Source organism: Schistocerca piceifrons, chromosome X (assembly GCF_021461385.2).
Source record: "Schistocerca piceifrons isolate TAMUIC-IGC-003096 chromosome X, iqSchPice1.1, whole genome shotgun sequence".
Classification (NCBI taxonomy): domain Eukaryota; kingdom Metazoa; phylum Arthropoda; class Insecta; order Orthoptera; family Acrididae; genus Schistocerca; species Schistocerca piceifrons.
This window is the reverse complement of record NC_060149.1, coordinates 678,023,346-678,038,326: the sequence shown is the minus strand read 5'-3', so window position 1 is coordinate 678,038,326 and position 14,981 is coordinate 678,023,346. Positions and strand designations below refer to the sequence as shown.

The 14,981-nt window shown below is 47.1% G+C and overlaps 1 protein-coding gene across 1 annotated transcript in view; it reads left to right on the top strand.

The window, feature by feature from the left end:
* Window positions 1-14,981, top strand: part of LOC124722681 (popeye domain-containing 2-like) — a 676,128-nt gene that overhangs the window by 517,303 nt on the left and 143,844 nt on the right. Inside the window, exon 3 of the mRNA XM_047247824.1 lies at window positions 8,127-8,229. Within this exon, the coding sequence (XP_047103780.1) occupies window positions 8,127-8,229 (103 nt within the window). The remainder of the gene's footprint in view (window positions 1-8,126; window positions 8,230-14,981) is intronic.

The following is a 14,981-nucleotide window of genomic DNA, read 5'->3' as shown; positions in this document are numbered from 1 at the left end:
TTTGCTGAAACAATACTACTCAGAATAGCTGCTGTATTGAGTCCCAAAGGTGGACCCACACGCTGTGAAACCGGTGGCCATAATGTTTTGTGTTTTAAGTGCGTATCTGTATTTTTTTCCCTTGTTTCCGTATGAGAACTTCGCCCCAATCGTTTTTAAATATGTTTTTGGTACACCCTGTATCCTACCCAAAATTTTAAATGCAATAGCAAACCATCTGGTAAGTATACAGGGTACTTCCTTTACAGACTACCATGACTTGTAGAAGGGGAAGAGTAGACAATAGTTTGAGTTGAAACCCACGTCCAGGAACGTACCGTTTCCGTGCTACAGCCGCTTGAAAAGATATTTGCTACACTATGTGATCAAAAGTATCCGTACACCCCCAAAAACATACGTTTTTTGTATTAGGTGCATTGTGCTGCCACCTACTGCCAGGTACTCAATATGAGCGACCTCAGTAGTCATTACACTTCATGAGAGAGCAGAACGGGGCGCTCCGCGGAACTCACGGACTTCGAACGTGGTCGGGTGATTGGGTGTCACTTGTGTCATACGTTTGTACGCGAGATTTCCACACTCCTAAACATCCCTAGGTCCACTGTTTCCGATGTTATACTGAAGTGGAAACGTGAAGCGACACGTACTGCACAAAAGGGTACAGGCCGACCTCGTCTGTTGACTGACAGAGACCGCCGGTAGTTGAAGAGGATCTTCATGTGTAATAGGCAGACATTTATCCAGACCATCACATAGGAATTCCAAACTGCATCAGGATCCACTGCAAGTACCATGTCACTTAGGCAGGAAGTGAGAAAACTCGCATTTCATGGTCGAGCGGCTGCTCTTAAGCCACACATCAGGCCAGTAAATGCCAAACGACGCCTCGCTTGGTGTAAGGAGCGTAAACATTGGACGATTGAACAGTGTAAAAACGTTGTGTGGGGTGACGAATCACGAGACACAATGTGGCGATCCGATGACAGCGTTTGGGTATGGCGAATGTCCGGTCAACGTGATCTGCCAGCGTATGTAGTACCAACAGTGAAATTTGGAGGCGGTGGTGTTATGTTGTGGTCGTGTTTTTAATGGAGGGTGCTGTTCTTTTGCATGTCACTATCACAGCACAGGCCTACATGGATGTTTTAAGCACCTTCTTGCTGTCCTATGTTGAAGAGCAATTTGGGGATGGCGATTGCATCTTTCAACACAATCGAGCACCTGTTCATAATGCACGGCCTGTGGCGGAGAGCTTACACGAGAATAACATTCCTTTAATGGTCTGACCTGGACAGAGTCCTGACCTGATTCCTATAGAACACCTTTGGGGTGTTTTGGAACGCCAACTTCGTGCCAAGCCTCACCGACCGATATTAATACCTCTCCTAAGTGCAGCACTCCGTGAAGAATGGGCTGTCATTCTCCAAGAGACATTCCAGCACGTGATTGAACGTATGCGTGTGAGAGTGGAAGTTGTCATCAAGGCTAAGGGTGGGTGAATACCATATTGAATTCCAGCATTACCGATAGAGGGCGCCACGAACTTGTAAGTCATTTTCATCCGGCTGTCCGGATATTGTTGATCACATAGTGTAGGTAAGTAAGCAACAGGGCAGTCGTTGTTGGGGATTGGGGGAGGGGGTTGCTTAGGTCGGATCGGCTGATGTCATATTTCTCTGACCTGGTTCGAGCCCTTTTCACGTGTCTATGAGTGTTAGACCGACATAGGTGAGTACAGTTATATAGAATACACCGACAAGATCCTTCTCTAGGCGAAGCTCACGGTATCGAAAGAGCTGCTCGTCGTCGTTATCAAGATCGTTATCCACAACTTCGGACTCCATCGCATACCTTTTTCGCCAAAATTACGCAACGTTGCCGAGAAAGGGGTATCTTCACCGGCATCGGTAATGGCTATGGTGCTCCAATGAGACGCCGCACACACGAATGGAAGAGGCCGTACTGCATCACGTTGAAGAGAACATCAGCATTCGTAGGTGGTCGCCACATCAAACCTTACTTGTAGTGGATCGGAATGCTAACCCTCCTTTGAAAGGGGCAAGAACGATTTAAAAGTAAAGAAAAGGCTTTGAGAAAACTGATTAAGTTTCCTTTTTGTTTCTTTGGTTATTAATGAGTTGAATTGAAAACAAGTGATGTACTGGGTCACGCCTAATAAGTTATTTGTAAAAGTGTTCGCGCTACCAATATGTTTCCCGATGGTGGTGGCACGGAAACTGTACGTTTTCCGGACAAGGATTACGGTTCAAAATATTGCCTACTTACCCTCTATAGATCGTAGAACTCCGTTAGGGGAATTTAAGAGCACTCTGTATACGTTTAGGGCGTGCGAGGTGTGTGAAAAAAGTAATGAGACTGATTTTTTTATCCACCAAAGGTCTTTTTTCAAATAACAGTATTGTCCCCCTCAGAATAGTTCCCTTTGGTAGATAAGCATCGGCTGAAATGTTGTTCGCATTGTTGGTAGCAGCGCCGAAATGCTTCATCTGAAAGGGCCTTTAACATGTCAGTCACATTCTTTTGAATGTTCTCCAGTGTCCCAAAATGACCTCCTTTTAAAACATGTCTCAATTTGGGAAAAGGAAAATGTCATAAGGGCTTAAATCAGATGAATAGGAGGAGTGGGAGGGGCTATGGAACAACAGAAATATCTTTCGAGGTAAAAAATTCCTTGATGGAAGTGACTGTGTGACATAGGGCGTTGTTATGATGCCGCATACACTTGTCTGCAATGTCCGGTCTCACTCGACTCACCCTTTTCCTGGGCCTTTCAAGGACATCTTTGTGAAATACTTGGTTCACAATTTTAAGTCTTTCGCATGTGCTGAACTTCGGTTAAAATTTGATACCCATCATCCTTATTGTTAAACGTCGGTCTGAGCCTCACAAAATCACGCATACGTACGTTCTCGTTGGTTTTTAAAGTTGAATGTCTCCCTTAGTGGGGTTCATCTTCAGCACGTTCTCGACCTTCCAAAAATGATTTATGCCAGCGAAACACTCGTGCGTTTGATAAGGAATGTTTCCGGTTGACCTCCCCCCCCAGGAGACTCACAGTTCTTTCGTGAGTTCGTGCATGACGCACACGGGGCCTCCAGCTGTTGCGACCCATTCTTCAGTCCCTGGCTGCATTTCCTTCACCCTGCCCCGTCCCTCCCTATCCACACTCCTTCCCCATTGCCACTTCCTTCCCCTCACTCGGCGTTCTGATTTATGTCGACCTGGCTATCGACCTGGTTCACTGTATCGGTTGTAATTTTGTTCCTTTTCCTGTTCTTTCATCCTTTTTGGCGTTTAGGTCCCCACTTGAGGTTTGACCTCCACTTCAAAATTTCCTGTTTTTAGTGTGAGCCATGTGGGGAAGAACTCCCTCCCTAGCATCTACGATGTGGATTCCTCTCCCCCTCTCCCTTCCCCTCTCCCTTCCCCACTGTAGCCTCCTTCCACCCTGCTAGGTCACCCGCACGTGTCGCTAGTCCGTGTAGTGGAGCTTTCATGTACTCATATGGCTGAGCCCTCTGACAACACAGAGATCACACTAGTGTTACCTGAGCTGCTTCCTCCCCATCTGTGCCAAGGAGTGGGTGCTTATCATCTTGGAGCATAAGAACTCCCGGCAATGGCCGCCGTGCCAGATAGCCCTTGCTGTGGCTGGGTGGCGCCCATGGGGAGAGTCCCTGGTCGGAGTGGGTGGTATCAGGGTGGATGCTTGGTGCGTGAAGCGTATCAAGCTGCAAAAACCTGTCCGTTCTCAAACGGCCGTCTCTTCGAATGGTGAAAGATCCTTGAATGCTGCTTCGTATGACCTAGCAACCTTCCCTTCCCTGGTTACACAATGGGAGGGGGGTCAGGCTCGCCGTCTTGGGATAAAACCCTTTCCCCGTTACCTCGTCTGTACTAGGACGAATGGGGACCCATTCACCGCTAAAAAGCCATTGTTTTTCGTGGAAAATATAGAGGACAAGTTTGGTGAAGTGGAATCTCTTAGTAAGATGTGGCTGGGCTCCCTGTTGATGAAAGTTGCTTCTGCCACCCAATCCGCAGCTCTTCATGTCTGTGATCGACTTGGCAATGTCCCAGTGTCTATCACTCTTCACCAATCTCTGAATATGGTCTAGGGAGTAATTTTTCATAGGGATCTCATCCTGCGAACTGATCAGTAACTCTTGGCTACTCTAGAGCAGCGTGGCGTTCATTTTGTTTGACGTGTGCAGAAGGGTCGCAAAGACAACCGCACTGGTAATGGCGCCTTCATTCTGGCTTTCGAGGGGAATACCTTCCCAGAGAAGTTCGAGATCATGTGCTAGAGATGTGATGTGAAGCCGTAAATCCCTCCACCTATGCGGTGCTTTTGGTGCTTACGTTTTGGGCATATTTCTTTCCGCTGTGCGGCTGACTCTTTGTGTGGTGACTGTGGCCACCCAGTCCATGAGGGAAGCCCCTGTGTTTCGCCGCCTGTGAGTATAAATTCTGCTGGCCGCCATTCCCCTCGCTCGACGGATTGCCTGGCTCACAAGAGAGAAAAGAAGATCCAAGATTACAAGTTGCTGGATCGCCTGTCTTATGCTGAGGCTCGCCAAAAGTATGAGAGACTCCATCCAGTGTCACTATCTTCAACTTTTGCCTCTGTTACTTCGTTTCCTCCTCCTCCTCCTCCTCCTCCTCCTCCTCCTCCTCCCTCGTCCTTACCCCAGCCCTGTCCCACTCTCCCCTGCCCCTCCCCTGAAGTTGCCATGACCTCCCGTCAGAAGACTGTTACTACCACTCGGCCATGAGACGCATCATCTGTGCACCCCAAGGTCGCCCGCTCTCTTTCGGTTCCAGATCTTGCAGAAGCCTGTACTCCCACTGTGCCCTGCCCTCCTCCACCTCAGAAAGAGAAGAAGAAGAAACATAATCCCCAGACAAGGTGCCTCCAGTGCACCCAGAGGTGCCATCTCCCACCTCGCAACCTGAGTCTGATATCTTATTTATGGATGTCACACCATCCTTGCCGGTGATGGATGTCCCACCATCCTTATCGGTGACAACTACTGACCGAGTGAACTGACCTCCTCGTCGGCTTCTTCGTATCTACTTTGGATTCACGCCACACGATCACCCAGTGGAATTGCAATGGATACTATCGTCACCTACCGGAAATGCAACGTCTGGTCTCCTCTTATTCTCTGTTCTGTCTCGTTCTTCAAAAACCGCACTTCCATGATGACCTCTCTCCAACTTTTCGTGGTTCTCTGGTGTTCTGTTAGAACCAAGCTGGCCCCTGGGTAGCATCTGGTGGAGTCTGCACTTTGATTCATTCCGATGTCATTAGTGTCTGGACCCTCTACATACCACCTTGCAAGCGTTAGCGGTTAGAGTGCAAACGACTGTGGTAATCACCATTTGCAATGTCTGTCTCCATCCAGGTAGGCCACTTTCTTACGTTGCACTGTCCGCCATAATCCACCAACTCCCGCCCCAGTTTCTCCTCCTTGGGGAATTCATTGCCCACCATCCACTGTGGGAGAGTGTCACTTCAATAGGTAGGGGTAGCCTAATTGACCAACTTATTAAGGACCTCGATTTGTCTCTCCTCAATGATGATTCCCTTACCCACTTCAGTGCTTCTCATGGCACCTTCTCTGCTATCGATCTCACGATCTCCTCCTCTGCCCTCGTAGCTTCCCTACATTGGTCATCCCATGATGACCTTTCTCGCAGCGACTACTTTCTGGTGATTCTATCGTTCCCCTGCTGCCGCCATGCAGACATGCCCCCACATTGGGCATTCAACAGGGCCAGTTGGCCTTTATATACGTCTGCTGCCCACTTTGACACCCTCTCTTGAATTCCATTGATGTAGTCGTGCAAGGCATCTCTGCCACTATTCTTCATGCTGCTGGCACTGCTGTCCCCCCATCCACAGGTCCCCATCGTCGTCGGCCGGTACCGTGGTGGACCAAGGATGTCGCAGTCACTGTCCAGGACCGACCTTACCTCCTCACTTTTAAGCGTCTGCGTGCTAAGGCTCGTTACCTTACTAAGCGGAGTAAAACGGAAACCTGGGAACGCTATGTTTCCTCCCTGGGGACGTATGCCTTTTCATCGCAGGTTTGGGCGGAGCTCCGTAGCCTTCTGGGCCGCCAGCGACAGTCAACTGTCCAGGGTCTGAACCTTCAAGGTGCTCTGTGCACTAATCCATCGGTCCTCGCAGAACACCTCGCAACACACTTTGCGACAGCATCATCATCCTCTTCCTACCCTACTACGTCTCTCCGAAAGGAACGCAGAGTGGGGCTTCCGTGGCCTCCTTCCGATTTTTATCCGCGAGTTTTTGTCTTACTGGTTCTTCTGGGTTCGAGTTGCCGGCACTTCAATTAGCGCCCATCAGATTAAGGAGAATGGTATCCCACAGGGTTCTGCGCTAAGTGTCACACTTTTCCTTATTGCCATCAATGGGCTTGCGACCTCTGTTGGGCTTCTAGTTACCCCAGCGTTGTACGTCGACGATTTTTGCATGTGATGCAGCTCCCACTTGGTGCGTCTGCTGAACGCCAGCTCCAAGGCGGAATCGCGGGACTGATGACCTCGCCGTTTGGTCCAATAACCCCTCTCAATTAATCATTCAATCAGTCCCGTAGACCTGTTTCAAATTTTCGAAGGTCACACTCGGGGTTCCCCAAGTTTAACACAAAATTTGATGGCATTCAGTTGCTCTAAATTCCGCCGTTCCATTTTCGTAACACGAACAAACACAACTTCACTGATGGTGCTCTCAAGAATCACATGATGGTTGTATGAAGCAGAAACTCGGACTGAGCATGTGGAAAGGATGAACACACCGGCCTACACAAGTAGACCAGCACAGCGTTGCTATATCACTCAGTGTTCTCACAGTGACGCACCGGGTTGAAGATACCCGTTTGGTAAAACACCGTGTCCTGCTGAGTGAAGAAGTCCGTAACTGCCTGCTGCACATCCTCGTCTGACAGGAATCGTCGGCCATTCGAGGCCTTCTTTAAGGGGCCAAAGGTGTGATAATCGCATGGTTAGAGATCAGGACTATAGGGCGGATGCTAGAGTTTCTCCCACTTGAGTTTGCGTAACTTTGCGCTACGACATTTACGATATGGGGGCGTGCGATATCATAGCAGCACTCCTTGGAACACCATTCCGCAACGGTGGTTTTCGAGAGACAAGCTCTCCCCAATGGATGTCTACCGGTGTTTGTCCTTCGGCAGCTAAGAAAAGAATAACAGCACGTTGCACCTTTTTGGTCGCATTTGGTAATAGCGTCGCCATAGTTCATGTTTCTGTATATGCTGCAGCAACGCCCTCAAACGGAAAATATTTGATCGCCCCTTATATTAGCGCGGGGATGGATGGGTTAGAACAAGCAAACCTACATGTTTCTTTTAGGAACATAATGACGTTTTCGTATTCCAGGGAGACTATGTTGTATATAAATAAAACATTTTCGACGCTGATAACTTCGTCGTTGAGCATCCATAAGCTCTAAACTTAGACATAACACTTTTAAATTTGTGTTAAGCTCAAAAATTAATCATTAATGTTGTAAAAATTGCTCAGTATGCGGAGTTTGCCTCAGGCACTGCACTACGTTACTAGGGCTGGTCCTATTGGACGGGATTGAGCCGTTGGCTTCCACTCATGAAGTTTACCGTGACACACACATCGCACTTCTACCTCCGTCTCCGATCCCTTACATATTAAAAGCATATGCTGAAGTGATAGTTGCATCAAGTTGCAGAAAAACCGTAGAACACTCAAGAACCGAAAACCCAACTTCGGCATCTGTACCCATCTGCATCGCCAAATGTAACGTCGGTTTGAACGCTTATCATATTCGTGTATCATTCTTACTAGTAGGTGGCATAATTATCATATTTTTCCATGAATTCTTTGTAATGCACTGTTTTGTGTTTACAGACATTTTGGTTACTGTAATCTGCTGCTGAAAACGTTCATTAGTAAATTGGGTGAATCCCGATGTAACATGAACTGCCTCACTTGTATCGTTATTCAGCGTATTCTGATCACATTTACTAAGTATCTCGCTGGCTTCTTCGACATAACATAATACGGTGCATATTTCTGTGCAGGCTCGTAGTGTCTCAGAACGGCCGGGCGCTGCACATAGTATTCCCACACCAATTCCTCGACTCGCCCGAGTGGTTCGGCGTGTCTACAGATGAGTTCTTCCAGGTAAGATCTACTATCCTAAGGCAACAAATGGAAAAACTGCACAATGGCTAACAGTTGCTTAGCGCTCATTGTAAAAATATCAAATTATTTTTCGTTTATAGAATTATTAATTAATTTTGTGGTGCCAATTGTATAAAGTACTGTAAAGTACTGAGGAATTCCTCAACTGACTTTATGGAAAAAATATTAAACCTGTATAAATTATTAGCAGAAAGGAAATGCCATCGATATATTTTGTTCTATGATATCACATATGAAATCTACAGCGTGTTGGAGTACTTCAACGTAAGTTGATGAAGAGCCATAAGTCGATAAGGTTGTGAGACCGAGTAATAATACCTTAAACGAACTGAATTTAGTAAAGGTGTGCTCGAATTAATTTGTAATACGTGTACAGTGTGCGCTGAAATTCATGTGCTTGACACCTTCGCAGCAATGACGGTTTAAATTCGTCGATCAATGCACGTTTCTGTTTTCATAGAGCTCCTAAAAACATTTTTGTAGGAGCCTCATGTTTTCATGCTGTGAAATACATTGATTGTGGCGATCGTCTCTGGTGGGAACTAGAGTAATGCCCACAACTCACTCGACGTGCACTAATAGGAAAAAAAAAAAAAAAAGCTCGGCAGACTTTGAATCAAGTAGAGAAATAAAGCACTTCTCCCAACAGCAGATCCTGCTAGACCTACATGTTCCCCAAAGTCCGTAGTTAACTGTTGGACTCCGTCATGCCAGAACCAATAGTTGCAGCGCATTACAAATAGCCCAGAAAATTCATAAGCGCCATATGCAGGAATTGAGTGTAAGCTGTTCCAGTCAACAATGCTGGCAGATGTGGTGGGCTTGGAAGACGATCATCAGCCGCAGATGTTCACGGGAAACCTTTGTTGATAAGTTCCAGTAGCAATTTGCAGTTGGGTTCTGAATAGTCCCACATCTTCTGAATGTGTAAACAACAGTTGCACATAAGGGAGTCATCGTCAGGCGATAAGCATGTGCACTGTAAACCGCTGCATGCTGAAGACTTGCTGTTTTGGTGCTCCACGATTTTCTGTATTTTAAGTGTGATAAACTGATGCTACACTGATCATCTTTGGCACGCTAGTGTAGAAATTGTCACAGATTCAACGAAGTAAAAAGTCTGTGCATTTCGCACGTTTGTTTACATATACAAGCCTACTTTTCCTTTGTGATAAGGCCACATGTGTCAGTTCCGAGTTGAACTTTTAGGTTCTGATATTTTACTGTTTGTGTCGTTTTCCCACAATATTTCGCAGATTGTGTGAAGCCTTATGTATATCGTCAGTTTAAACTAAATTCGTGCGTTTTAGAAATTTTTTGCAGTAGTATCCTACTTAAACAATTTTTCCCTAATTACATTACGAATTTACATGATAGAATATATATACACTCCTGGAAATTGAAATAAGAACACCGTGAATTCATTGTCCCAGGAAGGGGAAACTTTATTGACACATTCCTGGGGTCAGATACATCACATGATCACACTGACAGAACCACAGGCATATAGACACAGGCAACACAGCATGCACAATGTCGGCACTAGTACAGTGTATATCCACCTTTCGCAGCAATGCAGGCTGCTATTCTCCCATGGAGACGATCGTAGAGATGCTGGATGTAGTCCTGTGGAACGGCTTGCCATGCCATTTCCACCTGGCACCTCAGTTGGACCAGCGTTCGTGCTGGACGTGCAGACCGCGTGAGACGACGCTTCATCCAGTCCCAAACATGCTCAATGGGGGACAGATCCGGAGATCTTGCTGGCCAGGGTAGTTGACTTACACCTTCTAGAGCACGTTGGGTGGCACGGGATACATGCGGACGTGCATTGTCCTGTTGGAACAGCAAGTTCCCTTGCCGGTCTAGGAATGGTAGAACGATGGGTTCGATGACGGTTTGGATGTACCGTGCACTATTCAGTGTCCCCTCGACGATCACCAGTGGTGTACGGCCAGTGTAGGAGATCGCTCCCCACACCATGATGCCGGGTGTTGGCCCTGTGTGCCTCGGTCGTATGCAGTCCTGATTGTGGCGCTCACCTGCACGGCGCCAAACACGCATACGACCATCATTGGCACCAAGGCAGAAGCGACTCTCATCGCTGAAGACGACACGTCTCCATTCGTCCCTCCATTCACGCCTGTCGCGACACCACTGGAGGCGGGCTGCACGATGTTGGGGCGTGAGCGGAAGACGGCCTAACGGTGTGCGGGACCGTAGCCCAGCTTCATGGAGACGGTTGCGAATGGTCCTCGCCGATACCCCAGGAGCAACAGTGTCCCTAATTTGCTGGGAAGTGGCGGTGCGGTCCCCTACGGCACTGCGTAGGATCCTACGGTCTTGGCGTGCATCCGTGCGTCGCTGCGGTCCGGTCTCAGGTCGACGGGCACGTGCACCTTCCGCCGACCACTGGCGACAACATCGATGTACTGTGGAGACCTCACGCCCCACGTGTTGAGCAATTCGGCGGTACGTCCACCCGGCCTCCCGCATGCCCACTATACGCCCTCGCTCAAAGTCCGTCAACTGCACATACGGTTCACGTCCACGCTGTCGCGGCATGCTACCAGTGTTAAAGACTGCGATGGAGCTCCGTATGCCACGGCAAACTGGCTGACACTGACGGCGGCGGTGCACAAATGCTGCGCAGCTAGCGCCATTCGACGGCCAACACCGCGGTTCCTGGTGTGTCCGCTGTGCCGTGCGTGTGATCATTGCTTGTACAGCCCTCTCGCAGTGTCCGGAGCAAGTATGGTGGGTCTGACACACCGGTGTCAATTTGTTCTTTTTTCCATTTCCAGGATTGAATGTTTGTGAGCTACCCTACGCTTACGAGCGTCATGTGTAATACGATTTTTTGAAAATCATTAGTCATATCGTTTTCCATTTCGTTTCTCCCTTCAAAAGCAGTTTATATTCAAAATATGTTTATTTCCTGTCTATTGATTGCTGTTTTATTATTGGTATTATTATTATTATTATTATTATTATTATTATTATTATTACTTCATGACCAATTCCGGGCTATATCGCCCACTTTCAGATCCTTTTTCGTAATTACAGAGTAACTTGTGCGGCCAGTATTACACTACTGCTCAAGTGTGTAGGACCCATACCAGGTAGGAATAAAGGGAGTCATTGTGTGTATATAAAGAACAGCAGACTCAATTGACGGTCAGGGTTTCTTTAACTCATAGAAGAACGTCACGGAAATGCCGAAAAACCTATTTTGGCAGACGCTTGAAGTTAGGCGTCAGTTATTCCTCGGAAGCCGACTTTTCAAGTTTCATGAACCAGTATTACGTGAAGAATCTAGAGATACGACCTGTGCCCACATCACCCCTCCTGGTTGATGACATATTACTGAACGTCTCTGTCACGACACCCCACGTTGTACAAGCAGTATTCTACTATTTCTCTAAGAGGTCGGTAGAGTGACTGTCTCTTGTTAGGAAACGGATTCTCGTAGATACGATGTGCGACTCTGCCATTGCCTGTCGCCTAACACCACATAATCATCTCGTGAGCTCAAACAATTCGTGCCCCGTCTCCCATCCGGAACCTCGTATGTAAACAGCAGCTGGTAAGCTACACTAAGGGGGGGGGGGGGGGGGGAGGAGGTTCAAGAAGCAACAGTTGTCAGCTGGGAACGGCCCATTGCTTGCCATGACCTATTGACCCATAAGCCTCACTCATGTCCTGAACTTACTAACGAAGGATTAAAAAGGATATATTCTTAACAAAAAAAGGTGATCATCTCTGTGTGATCCGTCGCCCATAGCAATTCGTTGGTGAGTCCGTGGCTACACTGTATAAATGGCAAGAGCTCATATTGTCACAGAAAGTAATCTCATTTCCTACATTAATCCGAAGCGAAAATTTGGCATCAGAATTGGTTTTGGATTCAGCTGCAGCAACAGCCCATGCTGAGTTAGTGAAAGTGAACTGCAACAATGCACCATCATATAAAACACTGGTTAGGTGGCATATAAGCTCCCAATTTGGTGAAATAAGTTAGAATGGCTAAGAACAAAGTGGCACGTCGTGTCTCTGTGGAGAACCAGGAATCGCAAGATAAGTAGAGGCACTGGCGTTCGAAGACCAGCGTATAACAATCGACTCGACAGTGGAAAATGTTAAAATCAGTCGCGATCAGTTTTCAACATATTGCACGACATTTTGATCATGACAGAGGTCGCCGCCCACTTGGTTTCACAACTGGTCACACCTATTTAAAAAGCCTGCCGAATCGAGACGACAGAGGAAGCGTTGCGGCTATGTCAGGCCGGACCAGATGATTCGATTAGCCCCCAAATCAAAATGGACTAGTACTCGATGTATCTCTATGACCCCGAGAGAAAGGAAAGCAGTGAAAACATGTGTATTCACCACTACTGAAAAGGCGAGCACCCAAGTAACCTCTCGCAAGGCGACGCTGAATGTTTTTTTGGAACTGCTATGGTGTGATGCTAACGGGTTATGCTCGTAAGGGGCAAACCGCCACAGGAGTATGCCGCAGATTCTGTTGCGTATTTAGCGAATGCTAGACGCCCCATGCGGATGTGCGTCTGTTGTGCTGTGACATTTCACGTGGTTCTTGAGAGTTGCACAGCAGCTGCAGTGTTCTTCTTTGCCACCCTAGTGTAACAGGGGACGCAAAGTCAGTTAAGTGGCAAAATCCGTGCACTTTTCACGTTTATTTACTTGCACCTCCGTATATAAGCCTACTTCGGGCGTTTTATTTACGTTAGAGTAAAATTTTGTTTTAAAATTTTTAGTATTATGATGAACGTTATGACTATGGGAATACACAACTCCCAATGTATCGCTCTCATACAGATCGTGAGGATGAGATTAGATTAATTACAGCACGCGCAGAGGCATTTAAACAGTCATTATTCCCGCGCTCCATACGCGAATAGGACGGGAAAAAGTCCAAATAACTGGTACAGTGATACGTACCCTCTGCCATGCACTTCACAGTGGTTCGCAGAGAGCAGATGTAAATGTAGCTGTAGGCTACGTTACGGGAGACTGTCAAGAGGAAGTGTCGCAGGAAGCGGTTTGAGGGGCTGTTTTTGCTCCATGACAATGCCTCAGCTAATGCTGCACAGGACAGTCACATCTGCATCTTTCGGCTACCAAATTGTGCCTTCCTCTCTCCCCGGTATTCTGTTGACGTGGCCCTCACTGCCTCAAATGAAGAAACCATTGCATGGTAAGCACTTCCAGAATGACGAAAATGTGTTTTCGGGTTGGAACATTTCTTGCACAACCAAAATACAGACGTCTACAACGACAGTCTCCACCAAGTCATCTGGCATTGGGCAAAATGTGTTGCAATGGTGGAGAATTTATAAAGGAAGACTAACACCAGCAATTAAGCTTACGGTATCAGTTTTATTTTTTCGATGTGATAATTAAAAATTTAGGACTAGGTTCTCCTCGTAAATCGGGAGGAAATCACATGTGCCAGAGGTCACTGAGCTTCTCATAACAGTCGAGAAAGTCCCCATTTTACATTTAGAATATCACAATTTTGCTGTCGTCGTCTTCAATCCAAAGACTGTTTTGATGCAGCTCTCCATGCTGTTCTATCCTGTGCAAGGCCCATCATCTCCGAACAACTACTGCAATCTACATCCTTATGAATCTGCTTAACACATTCATCTCCTGATCTCCATTTCCTGTTTTTATCCCCCACCCCTCACGCCCTTCCAATAGTGTATTTGTGATCCCTTAATGTCTCAGAATGTGTCCTATCAACCGAGAGTAGAGTAGTAAAGGGGCTACTGGCTCATTTTTAATTTATACAAGATGTTAGACACTCCCTCACCCCTCCCCCATGTCCCCCTGATGTAAATGTGGCAATGTCATCTTTGTTGCCTTCCTGTAGCCGTGTGCGTCAGTCATCTGCCAGTTTGTCCAGACCTTTGTTTCTTTGTTTGCAGACTGGAAGTGGCTAGCCTTTGTCAGCATCTTGTAGGAGTATACATCAGCCATATTCCAGCTTGCAAGGGCCTTTGTTCTTCGTCCGCAGACCGACAGTGACCTGCCTTTGTTGTCATATCTCGTGGCAATTGTATAGGTCTCACTTTGATGTGGCCTGTCAGCTTGTAACGGCTGCATCAAAGACATTCCTAGAATGTGGACCTTGTGAAAAATACCCATCCCCAGGGGATTATGCACCAGCGTTGATGTAGCTGACAACTGGTTTTCCAGCAAGGACTGGTGAATACTGGCGAAGACATTTCTGGAAGAAGATGAACTGGTTGCTGTTTCACCTGCGTTCTGTGGGAGGACGACATCTCATGTGTCTGAACCTGCTGGCCAGAGTTTTCCCCTGTGTGTAAATTGGTGAGAGACTAGTTCAAAATACTGCAGCAAGATGGAGTTTGAAATTAGAATGACATGGGTTGTCCTGCCTCCCCTTCCCACCCCCTCCCCACACCTCCATCGCTCCCAGCATGGAAACTGGCGAGAAACGCTCAGTTTATGCCGAGCTGCCGGTGGGAAGGACATGTCATTATTTCATCATTTGTTATGGGATGTGCATTTGTTATCCCATTAGTAAATACTTGCCAAAATTTTGTTATGGTTCTTCACCTTTGTGTGGAGACTGGGCGCTTAAACGTCGCAGAGTTAAATACCGGCATGTTGAACAATATGCTTTTCATCCTCACACACTTGTAAACCGAAACATTCTGAAACCCATTTTCGAGATATGC